This window comes from Lontra canadensis, unplaced genomic scaffold (genome assembly GCF_010015895.1).
Source record: "Lontra canadensis isolate GAN:19392208 unplaced genomic scaffold, GSC_riverotter_1.0 scaffold50, whole genome shotgun sequence".
Lineage (NCBI taxonomy): Eukaryota > Metazoa > Chordata > Mammalia > Carnivora > Mustelidae > Lontra > Lontra canadensis.
In genome coordinates this window covers 3,790,135-3,816,457 of record NW_022631044.1, presented here as the reverse complement: position 1 = coordinate 3,816,457, position 26,323 = coordinate 3,790,135, and the positions used below count along the sequence as shown (strand labels likewise).

Genomic DNA, 26,323 nt, shown 5'->3' with positions numbered 1-26,323 from the left:
CTGTAGTAGTGTGTGTGGCCTTCTGTGGGAGCCTGAGTCCCATCCCCCAAGCCCAGACCTCTCCATCTTCCCAAGTAAAGGGGTCAAGGCCTTTTACAAAGCAGGCCAGTCCAGAACTTAGACACAGAGACATGCTACACCTACAGCATTGTTGTTTAAAAAGGTAAGCCGTTAAAAAAAAAAAAAAAAAAATAGAGGTGTTGAAACACGCCATCTGGGAAAGCAGTCCCCCAAAGACGGTGATGTTTAATAAGAAGAGGAGGGTGTAGGAGGGTGTTACAAGATGCAGAATATGGCCTTGTTATTCAAAAGACCCTAAGATTGTAGTATAGAGGAAAAGGAAGGCCATAACCTAATACACTGTAATGCCAGTGTATGAAGCCATGCAGAAAACATTCATTACTTGTTTATTTATTCAATAAATACTGATTTAATGCCTACTATGTGCCAGGTTAGGCACTGTGGATATGTGGTGTTGGGTAAAACAAATTCATTCCTTGCCTCTAGACTTCATAGTCTAAGGACGAAGATAGATAATGACCAAACAACAACAAAAAGGTGTAATTATCAACCATGATAAGTCTTCTGAAAGATGGAACTAGATGAATGAAGAAATAGTTCATTGGTAAAATCACCAGGCCATAGATGGGTCGGCAAAATCTATATTCGATTTGAAGGGTGACAGTGAGATTAAGGACAGCTGCTAAGTTTTTGTCTTAAAGAACATAACCAGGCAAGAGGTAGTTAACTGACTTTTGGCCAGCATACTTCTAGCTCCAAAAATCTTAAAACCAGAATGTGCCCTTCACAACAATGAAAACACCAAGAAACATGCTCTGAAAGACTTTTCAAAAGATGAGTGGAAGCAAAAGGTCCCTATACTATGAATGGATAAAAGAGACATGTCTTTATTTACAGACACAAAAAAATCTTTTAACAGGAAATGGCCAAGTAAATAAAAATCGATTGTTTATTGGGGAAGGAGGCAGAGCAATTACAGAAAAAAAAAAATTAGGGATGTGTATGGTAAGGGAGAGGTTCCTGATAACTCTATGTGAGTATGTACAATTATTTAAGGATTCTTGAGAAATCTTGGCAGAAACTGTGAACTTTATGCAAAAGAACGCTAGAGTTTTAGAATCCAAAAAAATAAACTCTTATATGCAACCTGGACTGGTCCATAATCGATTTCACTTTAAATTTATTGAATGGTTTTTATTACTTGGCAAAGTTTTTTTACATCTGCTTTTCCTCTTACTCCCCCAACGATCTAATGAGATGAGCAAACATAACCATACCAGTAGCAACACATCGCATTGATACAGTTCTTTGTAGATTTCAGATGTGCTTTGCCATTTATCTTCTTTTTGAAATCTGTCCAAAAGATGACAGAAAAATATTATCAACCACCCTCTGGGTTTTTTTCCAGCAGGTATGATTAAGCAAGAGCCAGTGGTGGGTGATGGGATAGAAATATATATGAGCTACTTTCTCTGGCCAAGAGAAGTAGCTATAACAGTATTATCACAAGTCATAGTATCCACTACCATTGTCTGGAACCGAATATATGTCAAGACATTCTCCTAAGTGCTTTACTGCTAAGAATGTTCTGAGCACATTTCTTGGTGCTTTATTTTCATGAAGGGCACTTGTTGGTTGGTGGCCCAAGGGTTGTTAAATGACTATCTACTGACTGATCACATCTGTGTAGCTCTGTCTATGAGACAAAAACTCTGCCAGTTTTCCTTGATCTCATTCCCTTCCCAACTCTCCAGTCCTATGTGAATTTGACCACCTAAGTCCAAGCTAAATGTCTCTGCATTTATTATCGATCATTCATTTTACCATCATACAGCCCTGTGAGGTCAGTGTATTTCTTTATCCCCCTTTTACAGAAGAGGAAACTGAGCTTTAATAACTTGTCCAAGTCCACGTGGCCAGGAAGTGGTAGGGCTTAGATTTGAACATAAATCTATTCAGAGCCCAAATGTATATTGTTTTGTTTCCTGAGCCCAAGTTCTTAAGAATAATGGTTACATTAGTTGAGAACTTACCAGGTTCTGGGCACTGTGCTGTGGTCTCTGCCAGTATTATCTCATTTAATCTTCCCAAGTCAACAACCTTCTGCAGTAGGTACTGTTCCTACCCCACTTTTATAAATGAGGAAACAGAGACTCAGAGAGGTTGTTTGAACTTGCCCAAGGTCACACCGCTCGCTCGCTCATGAGGGAGTTGACCCAAGCAATTTGATTCCAGATGCCAGGCTATATTCTGTACATTAAACTGCTCCCCAAAATTAGGATTCAGGAAAATTAAAGGATATGTCAAGGACCATAGGTCAGTAAGTACAGAACCAGAGCCAAGAGCCCTCCTCACATTGGATTATACTCGAGGCATGTGGTGGTTTTCGCCCAGTCTCCATCAGAAGCCAACGTACTCTCACCTCTGCCATCACCCTGGCCCTGTGTGAGTCTGTTTCGCTCCCTCAAGCGATTTCCCCATACTGTACCTGTACCTCTTCCACGGTTACCCCTGCTCAGGTTGGGGACAGATCCTCTGCTCCCTCGCCCCCAACCCCCATCCCGTCTCCAGACACGGAAGCCGACCTGTTGTCTGCTGCAGCTCAGACACACTGATTATAGTCTCGGCTGCTAATAACAAGGGAACCCCCAGATCCACCTTCTGCCATCATGACTTCCTACCTTTTAAAGCCAGACATTTCAAACTAATAGAAGCCGCAGTCCCAGACAGATCCTGCCCATCCCCCTCACTGATAAATTTTGCTCTACTGGCTGCAACGCGTCCCTTCCAGATGTTTTAAGTTAAGATTGGGAAAGCTGTGTTTTTACTGGACTGAATCACAGAGCTTGGCTGACATTTTTTGGCCCTTCATACACTCCTTAGATTTATCAACTAATTGCAGACACTCCAAGAGAATAATACAGCGTGTGTTTATTATGACAAAACCTGCTGGTGTGTCTTTGTGGCCCGAGATTCACGGGTGTTTCCTTTACCAAATCCCTGGTTAAATATTAAAAGTTGGTTCAAAATCGTTGGTTCAAAGTCAGGAACTTACATGGGCGAAAATTTCATTTACGTGTTTTGATGGAGTTTGGGAACGGGGACAAGAGAGATCCAATAGCTCCATTTTAATTCTGGGATTATTTTGAAATCTTTAGTTGTGGATGATAAAATGACTTATTAAGAGATGCCAAATGCCTGAGGAATTTTATTTAAAACATAAAAAAAAAGCTTTGTGTTGTTCTAATGCCACTGTTTACTAAGTTTTTCCATATGGGTTAATTCTGTTTCTTCCAATGTGTCCTGTTTGGAGATTTGTGCCTAAGGACATGCGGAAGGGCGGTACCTCCCTCAGTCAAGGCAGCCACTGGCTGAGGTGGCTCTTCGGGCAGCAGACTTGGTCGGGAGAGGGCGTGGACAGTCCTCGCAGTTCAAGTAGGACAGTCGTCATGCGGGAGATGAGTCCCTGCACACCAGGATTCTGGCAAGCCCTCGTCCTAGGACATTGTTACCTACATAAGAGACCTAAAGGGCTGGATAAACCATTGGAATGGGGAGGGTGGAGAAGCAGCCCGGAAACATGGATGCCCCGCATAGATCCTTGGAGTCCCTGATCCCAAGTCAGAATGACAGTGAAGGGAACTCAGGAGCTCAGGGGTGATACCAGCTCCCCAGGGCCAGGTGTGTGAGGGCCACTCGCTTACCCAAGATTGGCACGGACTTGGGGAGCTCAGTGCATGTGTGCTCTGCTATCAGAACAGGCTCCCGCACCAGTGGGGATCTGAGGCTATACCAGTGTTTGAGGTTATGGGGAGGGGGGCGTTGTGGCATGGTAAACCAGAGTCCAAGAAATAAACCAAGCACTGACAAATAGGAACAAATTGCTCCCTACTGTGGAATCGTGTAGAAGTCAAAAACAAATAGAGGAATCAAAGTACAAAGATGCCTTCAGATTGTACCAAGAGTGGGAAGAGATGTCAGGAAAAGTTAGCTGGAAACCTGAACTTTAGAATTGTCAAAAAAAGAAATAGTGCTTCTTATGAGTTTCGCGTCTGTAGATTTACCCAAAGCATGTGTTTGTGAGAGCCTATTTCAGTGACTGCATTTTAGTGTGTTGTCATCTGTATATCAGATAAAGATTTTCTGAAGCATGTTCTCCATTTCCTTTCACAATGCTTCTCTATGAGGACGCCCAGATTTCTCTCTGGAATGGGTAAATATTATCTCTTCTGAGAAACGGATTTGTTTTTATTTCACCAATTGAGATTCTCATAAATATTGCCTGACCTTCTCATCTGCTACTAGAAAGTTTAGAGCTAAATCCATGAGCCACTCCTAGCAAGGAAATAAGCTCTTTCCAGTATATTTTTTCTATGCCATTCTCATTCCTTACTTCATCTTCCCCTTATTTTTCCTTATTTTAACCCATGTCCTCTCCTTTTGTAATTTATCGTATCTTTCATTTGATTGTATCTCGTGTTGTCTGTATCACTTGAGCTGGGACAAAGAAGCATATATAAATACATCAGTGCCAATAAATGGGTGTTTCTCAATGCTAAGATGCTTGCTTTCTTTTCTAGACTTTCAATGTTATCATTTCACTATTAATTCCTTCAACAAATGCCCTTTTCATAAATAGAGAAATGATTTCTTTCAAAGCCCTCTGAACCATCTCAATTTCCAAATTAAGGCCCAAATAAAGAGATTTCATTTGCTTGGTAAATTAACTCAGTGTCCTATACTTGTTTAAAATGCTTGGATGAAATTTGAGAATCAATATTCAGCAAGACACGGGATTCATAAATGGTGGAGAGAAGCTTACATCCTACCAGGCAGATATCCTGCTTGGCCCAAAGCAGCCTTGATTAACTCCCTGTGCGGTCATGGGGTTGACATTCTCTTCTCAACCCTACAAGTCTCTTCTGGAGGAAAGAGTCCATTTCCATTTAAATAAGACTATCGGGGTCCAAAGAGTGAGGCACAACAGGCAGCCTTCAATGTCCTCTCCTGAAACATCTTTCCAAGACTTTTCTAACAAAAAGTGGAACTCGGAGTAATCTGGAAACGATTCTCCATCCTACCTCTCCAGCTTTATCTATCATCACTCTCATTTCTACTTTTCAAGCTCCTTTTGTTCCAAGTAAAGAGGTTTATGTATTTCTACCTTCTCGCCTTTGCTTGTGCCATTCCTTGCCTGGATCCCACCCTTCTCCTAACTCACTCCTCTCCACTTGACAGAGTCCTACCCTCAGCACCCACAGCTTTCATGAAGCCTGTCCCAATGTCCCTCCATGATTTTCCCCGTGAACTCTGCAGATTTACTATCTACCCCTTCACCCTGGAAACTACCACAGTGACAAACCATCATTATTTATACTTTCAAGTGTAACTCCCATTTCCCTAACCAGATGTTAAACATCTCCATAACCAAGACGGACATATCATAGGCTCAGTAAGTATCTGCTGAAAGAACAAATGAATGAATAATTCTTACGGGGACACCCAGAGGCATGTAGCACAATGTTGGCTCATTAAATGTTTGATGTTAGTAATATTAGTAAAGATGTTACCACCCATCCACCCACCACAGCACAATATCCTTGAATCTTCCTGTCTTGGTAACTTCAAAGCAAAACCCTGCTTCTAATAAAGTAAGCTGTGCTTTGACTCTTTGATTTCCTCTCTTTCTAGATTCTGAAGAAGTCCTGCATCGAAATTTTAGCAGCTGAACCATCCACCATATGTGCAGGAGGTAAATTAAATACTAAATAATCTCCTAGAAATGATGGTATTTTGAGTTCAAATCACATTTATTTCAGTGGTGGGGAAGAGGGGAGACAGGGCAGAAGAAGGAGGAGGGTGGAAAGAAGAGTAGAAATGGCTAAATAAATTTGCTGCTCGGGAAAAAAAAGAAAGAAAGAAGCTATGTATCAGTTGTTTGAAAAAGCTTGTCCAAATCCTCTTCTTTCATGGGAACCAATTGCTAGAGTACTGCAGAAATACTAGATTCCCACACATCACTGCCAATATCCTGCTCTGAAAAGAAGTGGAGCTGATCCACCTGTTAAGAAAAAGAAGTGAAAAATTTTACCTTCTCAAATTTGACAAAAGCATGTGACCGCATGTACCCAATACTAGGACCTTATCAGGGGTCTGTGCAGTGAGGAGCCTCAATTAGGGTTCATTAGCTCCAAGTAAATCCACCTCCCCAATTTATTTAGGTCCTTCATTTTAAAATTAGAAAATAGGGAAGTTCCTTAATTATGCAATTACCCCATCCATGAAGAAAACCCAGACTTGCGGTTTAGCAATATGCAAACTGGATGTGTTGTAATTTCGTAGTGAATCAGAAAGTCTAAAGAAAATCAATACAATTCCTGTTAATTCATAACATATCAGTTCCCCTCTTGCAGACAATCTTATCTGCCTAACAGAGTACCTGGCACTTAATAGATGGTCCATCAGACAATGAACATTGGCTGAATGTCTCGAATCTTTATTTCCTCAGCAAACAATGCACCGATTTTGCCTATTTGACCCGTATTAACCTCTTTCACTTAACCATAAGAAATTAATATCACACCTTTGAACTGTCTAATTAAAGTAAAATCAGGAACTGATGGCCAAAGATAGAACAAGGCCAAAATAAAAACAGAACCTCCACCAGCTGGACAACAGAAAAATAGCTTCCAAAATAATTCTTGAGTCAATGAGTAGTAAAAACCAACATCTCCTTTTTATACCACTGAGATGTGAGATAATAAAAGCATCACATAGGTAAACTTGATGAACATGGCACAGGGTCCACAAGAGCAAATTTGTCAATTTTAATGTTTCTTACAAAATGGAAAAGAAAAATAAGTAATTAGGAAGTAAGTAAAATGCTTTTTAAAGTAAGGAAATACAAGAAAATAGATTATAATGCATTAATAAATTTAAACAGATGAAAGCAATGCAACTGATAAATCGTTGCAAGAGCTATTTCTTCGGTAGAACCAATAAAAATAGACAAATCTCTGGTCAATCCGATCCAAGGAAGCTTTCTTTAGATATTTTTTAAATCTCTGGCTTATCTGCAATACTACATATGTTCTAGGCCAGCAATAATTTCCTGTATCAGAGTAAACTACCCGATTCTATTTCCTTTATGTTTTATGAAGAAAAAATTAATACAAGACACAGTAATGGAAGCTAGCTCTAGCTTTTGGAAAAGGCAAGCTCCCAGCTCTCTTGAATGAGAATTCTAAGGATTAAAACATAATATTTAGAGAATAACTTTACAAAGGGGAAAAGGAAACTTCCAAAAGATACCATGACACCACAAGTTCTACCATGGGTTCCCCCGAAGGTCTATTGCCGATTATTCTCTAGAGTAAGTGGCTTTCCTGAGGCACTGGAGCCCATTTCATTGTCCATGGCAGTGAACACCTGTCAGGTAGACCTGAGGACACCCACTCGGTGATTTTCATTTGGCTACTGCAAAGACCCAGGGATTTACATGAGAGGGCTTTGAAAGGACACCTGGCTGTACAGAACGAGGGGACATTATTATTATCAGCATCATTGTAATGAGGATTGAAGGTCAATGTGAGAATCCTCATGTTGATAACATACCCAGATAAGAAAAGCATGCCCATGTGTTTCTCTACTGAAACAAAACCAGGGAGAACACTGATAAATTCTAGAGTACCTGCAAAATGATTACTTCAGTATGTGTTGGAGGCAAAAAGAAACAGGAAGCAATAGAGTGTCTGCATTTCTAAAGTATCATGGTGGGACAGAGCCCTAGAAAAATCTATTGAAAAGGTGAAATTCACTTCCATTAGAAATCTTTCTTTCTCAGCCCCCGCCCGTCTCTGTGAATTGTACTCCTTCCTGGGCCCCCAGAGGAGCCCATGCTGCGAAGCTCCCCCCAGGCTTGTCCTGCTCTGGACACTCGATGCTGACAATTGCATTCCCCCAAGACAATGATCTCAGTTGGCTGTCACCCACAACGCAGCAACAGCCGTAGTTGTGACAGCAAACCGAACTCTGAGAGAGGCAGCGAGATAATGCACCGAGGGGACAACAAAACTGAGATCCAACATGTATCTTCACAGGTCAGCCTGCAAATAACAGGGTGAAATTTAATGGGACCAATACCAAGTGTGGAACTTGGGTTCAAATGCCAGTTTAGGGAGACCCGACTTAGTAGCCGTTCTTTCAGGAAAAAGAAAACAAAAGGAGAAAGATAGCTATCTTGATAGCCAACAGGAATACCTCTGAGGGGAAAAAAAAAACAACGATATAATCTTAGGGTGCATCAATAGCCATCCAGTGTCCAGGTTAAGAGAGCTAATTTCATGTCTTATTATTCCATGTTCAGACCATGGCTCCAAGTCCCACATTTTAAAAATGGCTCTGACAAAGTCATGCCCATAGAAGAGATGATGGCTCTGGAAACAATGCTAAAAATTCATTCACTTACTTTCTTTCTTTCCTTTTCTCCCTCCCTCCCTCCCTCCCTTCCTTCCTACTTTCCTCTTTCTTTTCCTTGCTTGCTTTTTCTTTCCTTCCCTTTTTCTTTTCTTTCTAGCCTCCTTCCTTCGTTCTTTCCCTCAATGCTTACTGTCTATGATGTACCACGCAATATGAAAAGATTTGAGTACACAAATGCAGAAAGCTTGCTCCCAACCACCCATGACCCTCACGGTCTATTCTGGAAGATGGTCACATGTTCAGATAAGGCACAAACCACACGTGAGGCACTGTAGCAGAGATCTGCTCCAAGAGCCGCAGGAGTGGTGATGAGACGCTGGTGGAATGAGGAAGGACTGAAGTAACCACGGAGATTTACACACAGAACGGAGACACTTCCAAGAGCATCTTCAGATATATTACAGAATTCCCGTGTGGAAAGGAATTATTATGCTTATTATGTGTAGCTTCAGGAGACCACCACGGAGAAGCTGGGGAGGAAATCAGGGAGGCAAATTTTGGCTTAACACATGGAACATTTACAACTAAAACTTTCCAGCAGTGGAGTGGATGGTCTGAACTCTCCACCCTTAGAATTATGTGAGCAGTGGCCCTCTGTAACACTATGCAATCCCCCTTTGGATGTTATTTATGACTTTGAGTTTCCAAAGTCTTAATTCAATTCCAGCTGAGGCATTAATGGCTGATTTTTTTTTTTAAATGGCAAAGAGTCCAGTATACCTGGAGCTATTTTGCATTTTAACTGGAAGTCTTAATGGGGAAAGGGAGTAAGGAGAGTATCTAATCTGCTCTAATCAAAAAGAATTTCATTCAATGTCATGAGTTTAACTATTTGGAGAGAGAGACTTCCCAGAACTCCTCCACTGCCAGAGGTTATAAATGGGCAGCCTACACGCCTTCTCTGGTCTGTACACAGGTTCTTTTTGATCTACACTACATTAAAAAAAAATATATATATATATATACATGTGTATATATATACACACACACACATATATATATATATACACACACACACATATTGCTAACATTTGAAAATCTGATTTTACCTAAAAATTCAGATTTCCACCTTGTCTTTAAAAATCAAATCTAACAACACTGGGCCTGCATTTATTGCAAGGGGATGATTACTGGAGACTGAATAACTTCCCTTTTTAAAAGAAGCATGGACTCTTTGCAGTTCACCATACTCCCCACCATTCCCTATTACACCACAATACCCAGGTCAAGCGTACAGTTACTATTTTGCATGGTGCTTGCAACTATATTTACTGTATTTACAGTTCCTGTTTTAAAACATGTAAGAAGTCACCTGCTGTGGAGAGTCTTTAGAGCCCCTTTGCCATTACCTGCTTTTAAATAATTCTGCCTCTTTTTTAAAAAGTTCTTAATCAAATATTTTTGCTGATTAGCCTCTGTAATTAGGGGCGTTGCCCCCTTGTTAGATTGGCCTTGCCTTGTTTAGCTCCTCTCCAGAAAATGTGCCCTCTGCCGAAGTATAATTTCCCTCCCATCCCACTCTGTTGGCCTGAAACTTGAATCACTCAGTGTTCTATGTAGTAAGCAAGTTCTCCAGGAAGGAACTAATTGGAATCAAGTGTGCAACCTGCCAACTGCTCTACACATGAAGTTGTTGCACTCCAGACACGGAAGGAGTTTATATTTAGCTCCTCACATTGTCCTTTCAGAAGCAACCGTACCATTCCTACTGTGTTTCCCACTGCTGGTAGTAAAACTGGGCGGGTTCGCACAAAAAGAAGGCAGTTTTAGGCCTCCTGTTTACCATTTGGCCTTAGATGCTTAAAGCAGACAGTTTTAGGCAACATCAAACAGTGGTTTCATTTCTTTCACATTTCATTGTTTTTCAAAGAGCTCAGGCCTGGCCCTTAGGCACCTCTTTAGAATGGCTTGTTTCATTGCTTCTCCGCCTTTTGGCTAAGATCAGTGTAGAATGGCTTTTTTCATTCTCTGCTTGGCCCTTCCTTTGCATTTAAAGATGTTTCTGTTTGGAGGAGGGACTCCCAGACACTGGTCATAGAAATGTAAAATGACACCATCACTTCGGAAAATAGTCCTGACAGTTTCTTTAAAAATTAAATTTACACTTATGTATCGTCTGACCTGACCATCCTACTGCCAGGTGTTTATCCAAGAGAAAAGGAAGTCCATGTCCAGACAGAGACCAGCACACAGATGTTTACATCTGCTTCATTCTTAATAGCCAAAAACTGTGAATAACTCAAATGTTCATCAACAGGTGATGGATGAAAACATTGTGGTTTACCCGTGCAAAGAATGATACTCAGCAATAAAAAGGAATAGACTATGTATAAATTTCAGTAATTATAGGTGAGTTTTTAAGTAATTATGCTGAGTAAGAGAAGCCAGACAAAAAATATACTTACTGTATGATGCCATTTACATGAAATTCTAGGTCATGCAAACTTATACGGCAACAGAGAGCAGATGAGTGGTTGCTTGGGATCAGTGATTGCTCAGTCCTGGGGAGGAGCAGGAGTGAGAGATTACTAAGGGGCACTTGGAAACTTTTGAGGGTGATGGATGTGTTCACTATCTTGATGGTGGTATTGTCCTGTGATTGCATACATATGTCAAAATTTGTCAAATTATATACTTTACACGCAAGTTATTCTGTGGCACTCATACTTCCTTTTATAATATGCTGTTTTAATTAAATAGCTGTAAAATTAAAAAGTTCTAGAATAATTTAAGTATCAGAAGGCACTTAACACACATCAGTCTCTATTATATTTATGTTTCCTGTCACATTAAGCATCTAATAGGAAAGCAAATTTGAACTAACTCGCAAGGTAAAACAATAGTAGCAATAATTTTGCCCAAAAGTCTTAGGAGACCAGAGCAAATGGAAGTCGTACAGATGTCTCATTTTCAGATGAGTGAAAGGAAAGGTGATCTTTTGAGTGAAGAAAAGGTGATCTTTACTGAGGTCATCTCAAAACTACGTTTTCAACATTTCAAAAAAAAAAAAGGAAAAAAAAAGAAAAGCAAAGAAACAAAAGGAAGAGAATAAAATAAGTTTATCCAACTATTCAGAGACTTTATTTTTTCTTTTTCTAATTGAGCTATAACTCACATACCATAAAATTCACCCTTTCAAAAAGTGCAATTCAATGGTTTTTATTATATACATAAAGTTGTACAACCATAACTGCTATCTAATTCCAGAATATTTTCATCACCATTTTCATCAATGGGTATAAGAAACCTTACACCCGTTAAGCAGTCACTCCCCTTCCCTCCAGCCCTGGCATCTGCCAGTTGATTTTCTTTCTCTATGGATTTGCTCAACTTTTCATATGGTAAGGGAATGGAATGGAATTGTGCATTATGTGGCCTTTTGTGTCTGGCTTTTCTCATTTGGCATAATGTTTTCAAGCTTCCTCCATGTCATAGCATGTATTAGAACTTGCTTCCTTTTGTGGGTGAATAATATTCCATTGGTTGAATACCATCTTCATCAGTTGATGGACATTTGGATCACTTCTACTTTTTCGCTATTATGAATAATGCTATCATGAGCATATACAAGTTTTTGCGTAGACATACATGCTCATTTCTCTTGCATATGTACATAAGAGTGAAATTTTCAGGTCATAAGGTAACTATGTTTACTTTCTTGAGGTACCGCCAAACCATTTGGCCAAGCATCTGCACCATTTTGCATTCCCAACAGCAAGCTATCAGGGGTCTAATTTATTCACCAACACTTGTTTTTGTCCCTCTCTGTTATTATAGCCATTCAAGTGAGTATGAAGTGATAGCTCCTTGTGGTTTTGATCTACGTTTCCCTAATGACTAACGGTGTCGAGCATCTTTCCATTCATTGACTTTATGAAGCCTAAGAAAATAAGCAGGACTAGACCTGACCTTACACGAATGAATGACCACCTTCTGCTTCTTCTTTACTCCCTTTCTATACCAAGATATGTCACTCAAGTATTCAGTCAGTACCGAGGCTGACTCAGCCCTGGGTTAGGCACAGCCAAAAATTTTAAAGAGACAGAAATGATGGCCTCTACCATCAGGAAGTTTAAATTATAATTGAGAATAAAATGACAAAAGAGGGGCGTCTAGGTGGCTCAGTGGGTTAAAGCCTCTGCCTTCAGCTCAGGTCATGGTCTCAGGGTCCTGGCATCGAGCCCCGCATCGGTCTCTCTGCTCAGCGGGGAGCCTGCTTCCTCCTCCCTCTCTCTCTGCCTGCCTCTCTGCCTACTTGTGATCTCTGTCTGTCAAATAAATAAATAAAATCTGTTTTTAAAATGACAAAAGAATCATAATAAACATGTACCTCAAAGAATATATATCTTTAAACATTGGATCGAAGATCATTTTCAAGTCGAAATTCCTCCCTGAAGCCATACAGCCCCTCAGCACTGCTTGTAGGAGCAGTCACCCAACAGGCAAATTGCCTGAAGACACGGAGCTGTACATACCCTGGGAGGCGGGCCCAGGGCTTTCCGGATACATGAACTGGAATCACGTGTCCTGGTTCTCACTGGCTGGCGGAGCCATGAGACAGTTTGGTTACATAACTTGTATGTGCGAAGAGCTGACATTCCGGTCGGGCTGCAGGGTCAGGCCTTGGGGCTCTTCTGGAAACCAAATGTGCGCGGGAGCACAGAAACCGTACCCAGCAGCGGGGGCAGCACGCCTTGGCTCCGTGTGCTTCCCCGAGCGCCCAGCATCGTTGCCGCCATGTGTTCCCCTGGCCGAGGAGGTTAAATGGTTCCCTTTACACCATCGCCGCGTCTTGGATTCCGGCTGTCTTTCTTTCTAAACACCCTGAGGTCAGGCCCAGCAGACATGTGGGCAGCATTTTTTTTGCAGAGGACTCAGCAGCTGAACTCGTAATGCTAGAACATGGTGTTAGAGAAGAGAGCTTGGCACGGGGCCTGCATTTCCAGAGTCTTGTCTCCTTCCGCTAATGTTTGAGGAAACAAGAGAAGGAGCACAGCAGTGAGGTCGAAAACATGTAGCATCAGCAAAAAGTGTGCCACGGCAGATTGCTGGATGGCTGACATTCAAAATAAAAAACAGAAATAGCTTTCCATAGGCTTAAAGGAGTAAATTAGATATAGTAAGATTCTTCCACAATGCTTGACACAGAATGCATGTTGGAGCAACTGGCATCAGCTACATGCCTGGCAGGCTTCTAAGGAAAATTATTAAGACCATCCATCTAAACTTAGCAGTCGTGCAGAAGCATCTACATGCATATGTTAATCCTTAATATTCGTAGGACTTGGGATCCTGAAAAACCATTTGCTCATGACCTGAACTACTACAGTACACAACTAAGGCAGGGAACACTCAGATACTCCTCCCCGTTTTGCTTCTTACAAATTACATGACCTTGGGCCAGTCATTTAAAATGTCAAATCTCAATTTCTTGTTTGTTAAGGTCCTTCATACTTCAAAAAGCATTCTGTTCTAGTATTCTTCGTGGCACAGACGGTGCCTCTGGGTTCTCTTGCTTGGGTTTCACTTTCTTTTTTCTCCATCCAGGCCAGCCCCACTTTTCTGCAAACTTGCCTGAAACTGAAATAAAATAAACCTTTTTTAAAAATCACATCAGTCTCTAAATTGGTCATATGTCGCAAGACAATGAGGATCCATTTCAGCATAATGGCCGAGTCCTCGGGGCATGGCATTTGATGCCAAGACACCTGGATTCCAGCTCTCCTCTGACAGCTACTAACCATGAGATCTGGGACAAATTACCGAACACCACTCGGATCCGTTTTCTCATTTGTACCTCCCTGGGCTGTGGTGAGGCTGAAATGACCTTGGACATATACTAGGCTTAGCACGGGGCTTGGCACACGATGAGGGAGCAATTAGCATCCGGCATTTTTATCTTGGCATACATGATCTCTAAATTAGTTTCCTGGGAATGAAGGTGACTTACACTCGTGACATTTATTAAACTTTGGAAGAGTCCCTTACGCTAGTTCTCTAATTCCATTCTTCCTCCAACAAAGGTGTCCATTTGAATAGTGATTTACAGTTCAGGATTCACTTTCACAAATACTGCCTTTTCCTCCGACTTTTAATCCATTTCTTTTTTAGATACCACCCAGCATAATCCAAAGCCCCAATTTTTATACACAAAAGAATGACATGGTGACTAACATAACATAGTACAAAAAAAAAAAAAAAAGACCAAAAAAAAAAAAAAAAAAGAAGAAGAAGAAGAAGAAGAAGAAAATAGAGCATGGACTATTAGTTACTATCAAATTAAGCAAGTATTTCTAAACATTTAGCTAATAATTTAGCTGGGTTTTCTCCTTTTTGTAAGACTATTGTGAAGGATCATTATTTTTACTCCATAAGGATTTTTTCAACCTATAAGAGTTCAACATGCATTGTGCCAATGTGAAATTAACCTGCAGGGCCAGAGACCTGCAAGTTACATTCTCTCTTCTGTTTAGAGAGAAGCCAGTGCTACACTGAGGGGCCATTGTCAGTTCAAGTATATAATGCAGGACAGTGACTACTGGATAAGCAAGATTTTGATTTGTTGCTAATACAACCATTCCCACATAATCCTAGCTCCTATGCTGTATGCCCAGCAGAGACAGGAGGGCCAGAAGCAGTATCAGATCATTCCTGACTTAATGGAACATTTTTCTAGTGGTGGAAGAAAAGACACCACCACAAGACAGCACATAATTCCTTCCCACACCATTCGAGATAGACTGGGTTGTCATAAGGCAGTGATTTAAAAAAAAAAAAAAAAAAAAATTAAGCACCTCAGGCTCCAAAGAAATTCTTTCAGGGGATTCCAGACACAAGAGATGCTGAGTTGATTGGAGGAGAGGTGGAGCGCCCCCTCCGCCATGGCCCCCTGACTGCAGGTATCACAGCTTTTAATACTGCCAGGACTTGGAGAGGTGGGTGAGATTTGAATGCACAGAGAAGGGGGGAGCAGGGCATTCCAGGTAGGAGGAACAGCAAGGGCAAAGGCAAGAAGGTAGGAATTCAAAGTAAGACGTCGTACGCCTTCCTCATGGACACCTAGTGAGAAGGAGGTGGTAGGTGGCAAAAGGCACCCACATGGTTTGGGGTTCCGATGGGAACCAGTGTCCGAATATCTGAAGCCTGGTAAAACAGTTCACAAATGCCCTACATCAGGGCAGATGGAAAATGTAAGGATGACGAACTGCAGTCAGATGACATGACTTGTCCTTTTTCCTTTCAGAATCATTTCAAGTCGTCGTAAGAGGGAATGGCTTCCGACACGCCCGAAACGTGGACAGGGTCCTCTGCAGCTTCAAGATCAACGAGTCAGTGACACTCAGTAAGTTCTTGCAGACTTGTGGGTCTCCTCAGCCTGCTTCGGGGACGGGAGCCCCAGCTCCATCTGCCCGGTCCCCCAAAGGGACCGCACAGAGAAGGGCCTTCCCTGGTGGAAGGGCCTCCTGTAGGGCCCTAGCTGGCCCTGAAGCTGCCCTTGTTTCCATTGGGAAAGGCAGAAGGGCACCTGATTCTCAGACTGCCAGCCTCAGCGCTAAGTCGCTCTCTTTCTCTCTGATGGCAGTGCTGGGTGCTTAGAGCTTGGGAAGGAGGATGTCCCTTAACAAAGGACTAGGTACTGTCAGAGAGTGAAAAATAGATGGTCTAAATTTATTAATTCTGAATAAACCGAAAGCCAAACTGTTAGGTTTGCATGTGTAGATCCTGGAAGTTTTTCCAATCTGGATGATTCTTGCCTGGGAGAGCCAAGAAACTCTCATCATGGTGAATACCTGACATGAAATCAGGAATATGGAAGGAAAACGACATGTGTCTCATGTGAAAAATGAATTATCATAACACTGGCACTCTTACAAGACATTTGTAGAAGGCGAGTTCTTATTTTAAAGACATGTGGGATTCGTGCGGCTGTCCAGAAGAGGAGGGGAAGTCTGGTTATGGGGGGGACAGATGGCCAGGAGCCCTGGTTATTATTCACATCTGGCCTCCATCACAGCGATAATTATTGATTCACTATCTGCAGTGACAAATGGTAAGAATACTCTACATTTTGTGTAATGCTGTGTGCTTCCAAATGTTTCGCATCTTTGTGCCACAGTAGCCGTGAGAGGCAGGAGGATCAAGGAGCACAGGAAGATGCTCGTTTATTGACTCAGCAGTGACTTTAGGGTCCGTCTCCTTATAGCCTTATGGCATAGGTGCTGGCTTGCTTTTATAAAGGAAGAATTGAGGGGCATGCCTTTTTTTTCCTCTTAAGCTCTTAAAACCCCCTTGAATATTTAAACAGAGTAGGCACTGGCTTCCTTACAAACATCTGGAATTACTGGCCTTGGAATAATTCCAAACATCTGAAACATTCAGTTCACTTTCTTGATACTTGGAGATGCTCTCACATATCCAAAAAGTGCATGCGATTCGAAATCATTTTGAAAAATCTCTGGCTAGTCATAGTGTGAAGGCTGGACTTGTGCCCTCTACCTAGTTCTTCCTTTCTCTCCCTTTTCAGTTGTGACGTTGCTCAAGTACACCTGCCCTCTCTTCTCAGCCCAAATCTCAAATCTAGGATCATAAAGTCCCGAGGGTTAACCTCAAAGATGTCAAGTCTTCCAATGTAGGCTTCCCAGACAAGCAAGCCTCCAGATCCAAGCCCCCTCTAAAGATGAACAGAAACGGGATGCAGCGTGGCCATTGCCTGGAAGGTTACACAGAGATGCTGTGTTAGCATAACGTGAACTACGGATGTACTCTGGGTTGGTAGAGGGACATTCTTCTCCAGCTTCTCTACGAAATTTTCTTTCTTGGGAAACCCAGCTCATCCTCTTTCTCCTTCTTCTCTTCCTTTCCTAACATGTACTTGCAAAAACCACACAGGCTCTCCACCTCATTAATATTCAAAAACAAATAAAGGCCTTAGGGGTAGGGATCTGGCTGAAGCCACAGTCTAATTGTGCTTGCCCCACTGTGCTGACAGTTTGGAGCCGAGGAGGGCAGTGATCAGCCCTATGACCTCCTTCAGCAAGCTCTCCTATACTCAAATATACGGTTATTAAAAGTATGCTAAGGGGGAAATACTGCAATTGGAAGGAAAAAAAAAACACCTGTCCTTTGTTTATTAATTCACCTGCTCATTTCCATTTAGTAAGAAACTATGAGAACAGAAGAGATAAATACATTTTAGGATACAACATAGTCAAATCTACATTTTTCTCTCAGCCTTATGGAGGTAACAGTCTCTATGGAGTCACCTCTGTGAAATAAAATAAATTTAGATTCCTGGACTTTCCCCATTCTCCTTTCCTATCTCTAGGTCCCAAGTTTTAAGATATCATCTATTTTCATTTTGATAGTATGTATTTCCTCTTTCAAGATTTTTTTCCTAAAAGTCTTATAGTGGATTTATAGTGGAACACGCTAACATGACCTTCTAAGTTTTCGAATGAATAATAAATGAATAATAAAAAATTAAACATATAGAGCAGATATATAGATATGTTTTTAAATGGCTATGAACAGCCCTAAACATTTATTGTCTTAAGGCACAAACAAAATACCAACTTATTAATGCCAAAATTTAGAAATTATTTAAATATATTCTTTGATGATAAACATAACCCAGAAAATAAAAAGCATAAGTTGATACCTACTTCTCTCCCACTTTCCTTGCCTTTACTTAAAAATAAAATCAATAGGGGCACCTGGGTGGCTCAGTGGGTTAAAGCCTCTGCCTTCAGCTCAGGTCATGATCCCGGGGTCCTGGGATCGAGCCCCGCATCAGGCTCTCTGCTCAGCGGGGAGCCTGCTTCTTCCTCTCTCTCTCTCTTTCTGCCTGCCTCTCTACCTACTGTGGTGTCTCTCTCTGTCAAATAAATAAATAAAATCTTTTTAATTAATTAATTAATTAATTAATATCAATGAATCAACCACTTAGAAATCTAAAACAATTTCTGGACCTGCATTCAATATAATAGATCCAGAAATTCTGGTTGAAATATGATTTTTAAATTTGCAGGAGTGCCTGAGTGGCTCAGTCAGTTGAGTGTCTAACTCTTGATTTCTGCTCAGGTCATAATTTGGGGGTCATGGGATCAACCCCCACAGCAGGCTCCATGCTCAGCACAGAATCGGCTCGAGATCCTCTCCCTCCCTCTCCCTCTGCCCCTGCCCCATTCCCACTCTATAAACATACATACATATATACATAACATCTTTTTAAAAAATTATAATGGGTGACACTGCTCAAAAGAAGGAAACCCTCAGGTATAGAAACAAAAAAGGGAATGCAAAATCTAAGCAGAAAGCAAAGCTGTGGAGGCTCTAGTCCTGGGAGTCTGCCGGCCAAGATCCCAACACTGATGCAGACACAGGACATCAGCTTGTGCAAGGCAGCAGGCAAGAGCAGAGCCACCTGCAGAAATTCAGCTCTAATGGGCTATACCACACATTAACTAGATTTGAAAAAGCTGCTTAGTGGCTCAAAGAAGCAGGGAAGTAAAGATAAGATGTTCTACCACCCACATGATACAGAAGCACCAAATCAGGAACCAAACCCCAAAATGTGTCCATAACCATTGATCCCTTGGCCCTGGCAGGGGCAATGCCCATCTAACCCAACATACGGCACTCCTGCAGCCAACAACCCCCTATGAAGAAGGGCTCACAACACCAAATGCCCAACCATATGAAGATGGATGAAAGAAACAGAACAAGCAAGAAACAGGGACTGGAGAACAATTTGAAATATCATGTAAATAAACATATATAAAGTGTGTAGAAAGATCAATGAGACCAAGGGGAAGACCATTCAACAAAAGCAGATCTACAGAAGAATCTAGTGTAAATTCCAGAGTTGAAAAAGTTTATTCACTGAATTGCAATTTAATAGATGGATTTAGCAGTGCGATTAGACACAGGGGAAGATGACATGCATGATCTGGAAAATAAAGACAAGAAAATTCAGCCAAAGTACCAGAGCCAGATTCTTTTCACCCAATTCTGCAGAACTTTAAGGGACAGAAGACCCATATGTAAAACATACAAAGCAAATAGAGAAAAATCATCTTAATTCATGTTCTAATAATTACATAATCTGTTGTTTTAAAAAACTAGACAAAGACACTAGAAGTAGGGACTATTTGAGATCAATCTCATTGATGACAAATATCTAATACAATACTGTCAAACAAAATCCAGCCATGTATCTAAAAAGAACCAGTATAAGTAAGACAATTTTGAAGAATGAGTTGGAATTTGTCTCTTACATAGCAAAATTTTTTTATTCCAAGAGGGTATTAAAATTCATTATCCATTCCAAATGTTTAAAATATGTAGTTTTAGGAAACTAGGAATAGGATACAACTTTTTCAGCACAATAAAAAAACGTATCTAGATACTTGAATTCAAAACTCAACATCATTGAACAGGAAATCACTACATAGAGGTATTCACTTTATAGTAGGAAAGAAAAAAAAAGGACAGCCTGTTTCACCATTATTATTTAATATTGATCTGAAAGTTCTAGCAGCCATCCAGTAAAACTTTCTGTGATGATGGAAATGTTCTTAAATGATAGCTGCAAGCTGCAAGTGATTACTGGGGACTTGATGTGTCTAGTGCAATTGAGGATCTGAATTTTTTATTTCATTTAATGTAAATGAAATTTAAACTTAAATGTTAATAGCATTGTGATTACTATGCTGGGCAATGCCATAGATACCATATTAACACAAGAAAACTAATGAGAGATCTAAGTACAGGAAAGGGGGTCAAACATCATTAGTTTAAAATGATGGTTATATCCTTCTGGAAAACCAAAGAGAATCAATAAACTATTGGACTAATAAGAAGGTTATTAAACTGGATGATTTTGAAATAAATAACTCCCTTATAAAAATCAGTATCTTTGTCGGAGTTCAGTAAAGATCATTTAGAATGCATCCCAGGAGAAATAGAGTAATGACGTAAAAAACCTGGTAAGAGGGTTGCCTGAGTGGCTCAGTGGGTTAAAGCCTCTGCCTTCGGCTCAGGTCATGATCCCAGGGTCCTGGGATCAAGCCCTGCATCGGGCTCTCTGCTCATCGGGGAGCCTGCTTCATCCTCTCTCTCTGCCTGCCTCTCTGCCTACTTGTGATTTCTGTCTGTCAAATAAATAAATAAATACATACATACATACCTTAAAAAAAAAAAAAAACCTGGTAAGAATTAATATAACCAAACTTGTGAAGATATATAGGAAGAAAGCCACAAAACTTGGTGAGGGATATGAACATATAAATAAATGGAGAAGCAGTATAGCTCCATACCCAATCAATGGAACCAAACCACCCAGGAAAAGAATCCTGGCCTAAGCCTAAGTGACCATGGCAAGTTATTTAACATCTCCATGCCTCAGTTTCTCTCTCTGTAAAATGAGGATAGCGATAACAGCTCCTCTCTCATGAACTGCGCTGAGGCTTAAATGTGGGGAATGGGGCTTTCAACAGGCCCTGGCACACAGCAGTCAATCATTGTTGGCTGCTGGGATTAATGAATAATTATGACTCTCACTATTATTAAATAGAGCAGCAAGTGAATATTGTAAAGACATCAGTTGTCTTCAAACTAATATTTACTTTTAAAACAATCCCAATAAAAATTTCAATGGAACTTTTTAAGTTAACAAAATAATTCTAAACTTTATATGGAAGAATAAACATTCAAGAATGGCCAAGAAAAATGTGGAAACTTGCCCTACCTGATTTTTAAGATGTATAAAAGAGCTGTGGTAATTGGTCTTTGAAACGATGTGTAACTGGTACCACGAAAGGCAAATTGAGCATTGGAACAGGAAAAACAAAGTCCATAATCAGAGCCCAACACTTATGTGAATTTAATGTAAAATAAAGCAACCTTTCAAATCAGCAGGAAAAGAATGGATTACTCCCCACTCCCCCAAAATGGTGTTGAGACAACTGGCTAACCACTTGGAAAATAATTCAGTGAGATTTCTATCTCACAACTTACATCGAAACAAATTCCAGATGAAAAATTTAAATGTGAACATGAAACTATAAAAGTTCTAGAAGGAAACAAAAATAAACATTTACATAATTTTCTAGTTGGGGGGCTTTATAAGCATAACACTGGAGGGGGAAAGAATAAAGAGAAAATTTAATAGTTTGGGTGCATATTTTTAATTTTTCTCTAATCTCCCCCTCAAAAATGTCCAGAAAACTAGCAAAATTATTTGAAAGATATATAACAAAGTCAATAACCCTAATATACAGACTGCTCTTAAAATCAGTTAAAAAAAAAAAAAAAGGAGCACATCAATGGATGAAAGCTATAAAAAGGAAATTTACAAGTACAATAGTGGTCAGCAAACATATGGAAAATGTTTACTATAACAAAAGACACGCAAATAATAGTAGTTACCTCTGAATAAGACCACTATTAATTTTTATTACATGCAAATTTTTTCTTCTAAGTTTTCTACAATCATGTCTCTTATGTGACAAGAAAAAAAACCAACAGCTACGGTTGCTTAAAATTTAATTTTAAAATCCTTGTTAATTATTCACACCTAGCACACATCTTCAGTTTAGCATTTGGTTAGTTCTCCAATCACCAGGCTGAACTCACTCCTGGCCAAGAAGATATCTTGGAAATCTTGACACAAACTTTATTTATTCTGGCCGCACTTTTTCCTACTCCAGCATTCAACATATTGTGCCAAGAAAAGATCCACTTTCAATTGGAAATCCATTTGCAGAGAGATTAGAATGCTGAAAAGGAAACACTAGGGTATGAGCTGAGAAATGATCCATCTTAATAAGCAGTAAATTAAAAATGGGCTTTTTATCAATGCAATAATTAAAAACATGCTAGACTATCCTGGGGCTGCATGGCAAGGTAAGAGGTAGGACTATAAACAAAGAAACTGATTTTTAAAACTCACTAAAATTCAGCGTATAGGCCCTGTGAGAAATCCGTTTCCTGGCTTTATAGGCACACTTACTTTTTGATACAAAATGTTATTTCCCAGCTCGATCTCCAATCTTATTCACTAGGCATGGCTCTGGTTTACTTTTTGTTCACTCTCAAAGGACAAAACTTTGCCCCCTTTGAAGATACTCTTTCAAACTGAACATTAGTCATGAAGGCAGTTCTAAGAGTTCCAAAGAGGGGCTCAGCTTCCCAAGGGGACCAGAGATAACACTCACTCGAATGTAGAAGTTCCAATGTGTTTGTTTTTAAAAATCTGTCCAATTATCCAGAAACTATACTTCATTTTTAGAAGACACATGGGCCCTGGGGTTGCTGCAGGCACCCTAAGGAGATCATTGGAATGTACCTAGCACGGCGGATGGGAGGGAAGGCAGAAGAACAAAGGCAAATTTCCCAAGCAAAAGCCTACTGTTTCCTTTCTCACTGGTAAGAGTATTGCATCTTTCGGTCAAAGGTACTTAGAGCAATTTGGATGCATGCCGGGGAGGTGCTGATGTCATAAGAAGATAGTGGAAGGTCACTTCGGGCAACTCAGAATGAGGGACAGAAAGGAGCGTCTCCTCTCGAGGTGCCGAGTCAGGCTGCACATCAGTCTCCAGAAAGATTCATTTAAGTAATAGCAGCTACTGATTGCTGAGCACCCACCCTGGGCCCTCCCCATTCTATCTCATTCTATCCTCACAGCACCCACGTGAGGGACAAGTTACTTGTATCCCTTTTTTGCTAAGTAGGAAACTAAAACTCAGAAGTGCTCAAGGTCACCTAGATGGCCAGAGGTAGAAGCAATTTGGACCTTGGGGATCCAGAGGCTTTTGACTACTTCCAAAACAAAGATCCCCACGGATCCTTGGGTCCCCTCATCCCAAATGTCCACCTAACCCTGATATATACCTCATTGGGAGGTGCTGATTCCCATGACTCCCCTTCATTTTGTAGACAGCTCAGAAAGATTTGGCTACTTGCCCAAGGTCACAGAGCACATGAGTAGGGAGTCAGGACTTGAACTCAAGTTCAAGAAAAAAAGCCCTCCCAATCAAAAAGCCCTGGACCGGGGAAGGAGGAGCCCAGGCTCTAGTGTGTCAGTGTAAGCAGCTGACTGTATGTTCACAAGTAAAGCATCTCTTCCCTGACTGGCCCCTTTCCCTTGAACTTCAGGAGTTTCGTGTTATCAGGCAGTGTCTCCCCTTTGCCCCTGCTTTCAGAAAAAGCTCCAATTTTGCCAGTCATTTCTGAAGTGGCTCCTGCCAAGACGGTGTGAGTGTGTGTTCCCACCATTAAGGCCCAGACAAAAATATCATAAGTGGAAATTTACTGGAGTGTTGCTTGGTCAGACAAAAGCCCCAGTAATCAGGGATGGGATGGAAATAAAAGGGGGATTGCCATCCCAGGGTAACTAGGTGGTAAGGATTTCATTCTAGGACAAAAGACCTTCTTGCAGGTGTGAACTGACACAGCCCAAAGTTAGCTAGGGCAGTGCCTTAGGGACTCACCCTTGACCTTGTCCCTACTCTACCATGCATGCAGTTGCCTCCCAAATGAAAATTCTAAGCGACACATGAACGTAGACTCACTGTGCTCCTTTGAGGCATGGTTGGAGGAAAGCTTTGCTTGTGAACTTACTGAGACTATCATTGCCCCAGCCCTGCCTATCCTGATGGGGAAATTTTGACCCCTCTACTTCTGCACCCAATGCCTGGACTTCCATGAGCCCTGCTTGTCCTCACTTAATGCTGCTCCTTTGTCATTTCAATAGGATGGTGGAAGAGAAGGGTATAAGAAAAAAGTTAGAGCTGGACCAGACTTAGGAGAACCCCAGGCAGGCTAACAATCTATGCCACCCCACCCCTTAAACTGGCATTCTTTAAATATTTGCTCAACACCCATTCAGAGAAAAAGTTGGATGCTGCTGAGGGAAAGGAAGAAAAAGAATGCTATCTGTGGATCCCTTCTCCATGCAATTCAGCTCTGGCCCCCAGCATGCATACTGTAGCAGTTCCATGGCATCCACTGTAATTCAAGTGTGTGCCTGGGGTCTCCTTCCCACCTCTTCTCTGAGTCTCCATATAGGTCTGTGTTCTTTTAAAAGCAGTCAGTATTGATCACCCTGATTGTGTGGAAGGCTCTAGGCATTTTGGGAGGCTTGCCCTTCCATCCCAACTCCAAAGATAAAACTCTCCCAAAACTAATCGTGCACAGCTGCAAGAGTTTGTGTGTCAGGAGACACATAGCTTGTGCATAAATCTGCAATTGTCTTCAACCAAGTAAAAGCAAAGCTTTGAAAAATATATTTATTCTTAGTAGATTACAGCTGTCTTGAGTGCACCACTTACTCTGACCTCAATTTTTAAAGGCTGATGCTTTGCTTAGAAGATAATTTTTAAGTTTTATAAATGTCAACCAGTCAAGAATTTTTTTTGTTGCAAATTTGTTGAGAGGAGAAAATATTTTCAAGAGTCTTGGGTCCCCTTACCTTCATTTAGTTTTCTTGCAATACATACACCATCCCTGTCACCTTCAGATAAAGACGAATGCCAAATACCATGGTGTTATGTGTAGCATGATTGCAATTATGTAAAAAATAATATGCATAGAAAAAAAAAATCCTGAAATAGTGTACCCTAGAGCAGTAACAGTGTTTATCACTGAAAGTTAGGATTACCAAGGATTTTCATTTCTTTTTTATGTACTTCTCTATTTCAGACTTCTCACTTGTTTCTCACACTCACTTTTCTGATTCTTATATTGCTAAACATGTATTACCTTTTTAATTAATAAAAATAACAGAAAATAGGAGCAGAAAATCACTTACAACCTGAGAAATCAAACTAATTGTGCTGAGGACAAGTTCCAGAAGCCAGTGAGCCTGGAACCACAAAGGTCACACCATGTGTGGGACTGGGAAACGTATATGCCCAAAAAAGACAATCCAGAGATAAGCAAGTCTGCTGGATCACATCCCTACACTTCTCTGGAATGAATTTTTGGTCTTTTTTTTTTTAACTTCTTTTCCTGGGGCCCTGATGGAATCTTGATCCTTGTGTACACGATGACCAGGATAGCGCACTTCATTTTCTTCTAAGACTGCACTTGACTCTTGAGTCCTCTATTGCTATTTATAGGTAAGGTCTTCTGACTCTACAGCCTTCCCGTCCCCATCAGCTCAGAACCTTGGCAGCAGTCTAAGTCCCACTTCTTCCCACTGTAAGCCCCATTTAGTTATAAAGCTCCACCAAGCAAAGTGGCTCAGGTGCTAAGCCTCCTACCACCAGGAACATCTGGACCCTTAAAACCCCGCTGGAGGCACTCTTCCTTCCTACTCCAACCAGGTGTCTTGCAATGAACCTCAAGCTGTTTCTCCCTCCTCTACCCATCGAGTTATAACACCTCTGGACTTTTCTGAACATTCTATCAATACCTAGGGGCTATAGACCACCCAGTAATATTGAAAGGACCCTCTACAATGGGCAAAATATATATTTATAAAGCGTGATACACATTATACCAGGATTTTTCACCTTGATACTATCGACGTTCAGGCCCACATAATTCCTTTTGAGGGGGAGAAGGATGCCCTGTGCCATGTAGGATATGTAGTCCCATCTCTGATCTCTATTCACTAAACACCGGCACTACTTCTGTCCTGGTATGATAGCCAGAACTGTCTCAGACATTGCCAGTTGTCCCCTCAGGGACAAAATCACCCCATCAGAGAACCACGGCACTATATACGTGTCCACAGATCCTATTTGGATAGATGACTTTCTTCTTGTCACTCCTATACCATCTAGCCCTGATACAACCTGGTAGATAAGTTGCAAGACAC

The 26,323-nt window shown here is 40.9% G+C and overlaps 1 protein-coding gene across 1 annotated transcript in view; it reads left to right on the top strand.

Annotated features, from left to right (window-relative positions):
* ANTXR1 (ANTXR cell adhesion molecule 1) overlaps positions 1–26,323 on the top strand; it is a 210,337-nt gene that overhangs the window by 68,064 nt on the left and 115,950 nt on the right. The window contains exons 9-10 of the mRNA XM_032873745.1: positions 5,713–5,773; positions 15,743–15,841. Of these exons, the coding sequence (XP_032729636.1) occupies positions 5,713–5,773; positions 15,743–15,841 (160 nt within the window). The remainder of the gene's footprint in view (positions 1–5,712; positions 5,774–15,742; positions 15,842–26,323) is intronic.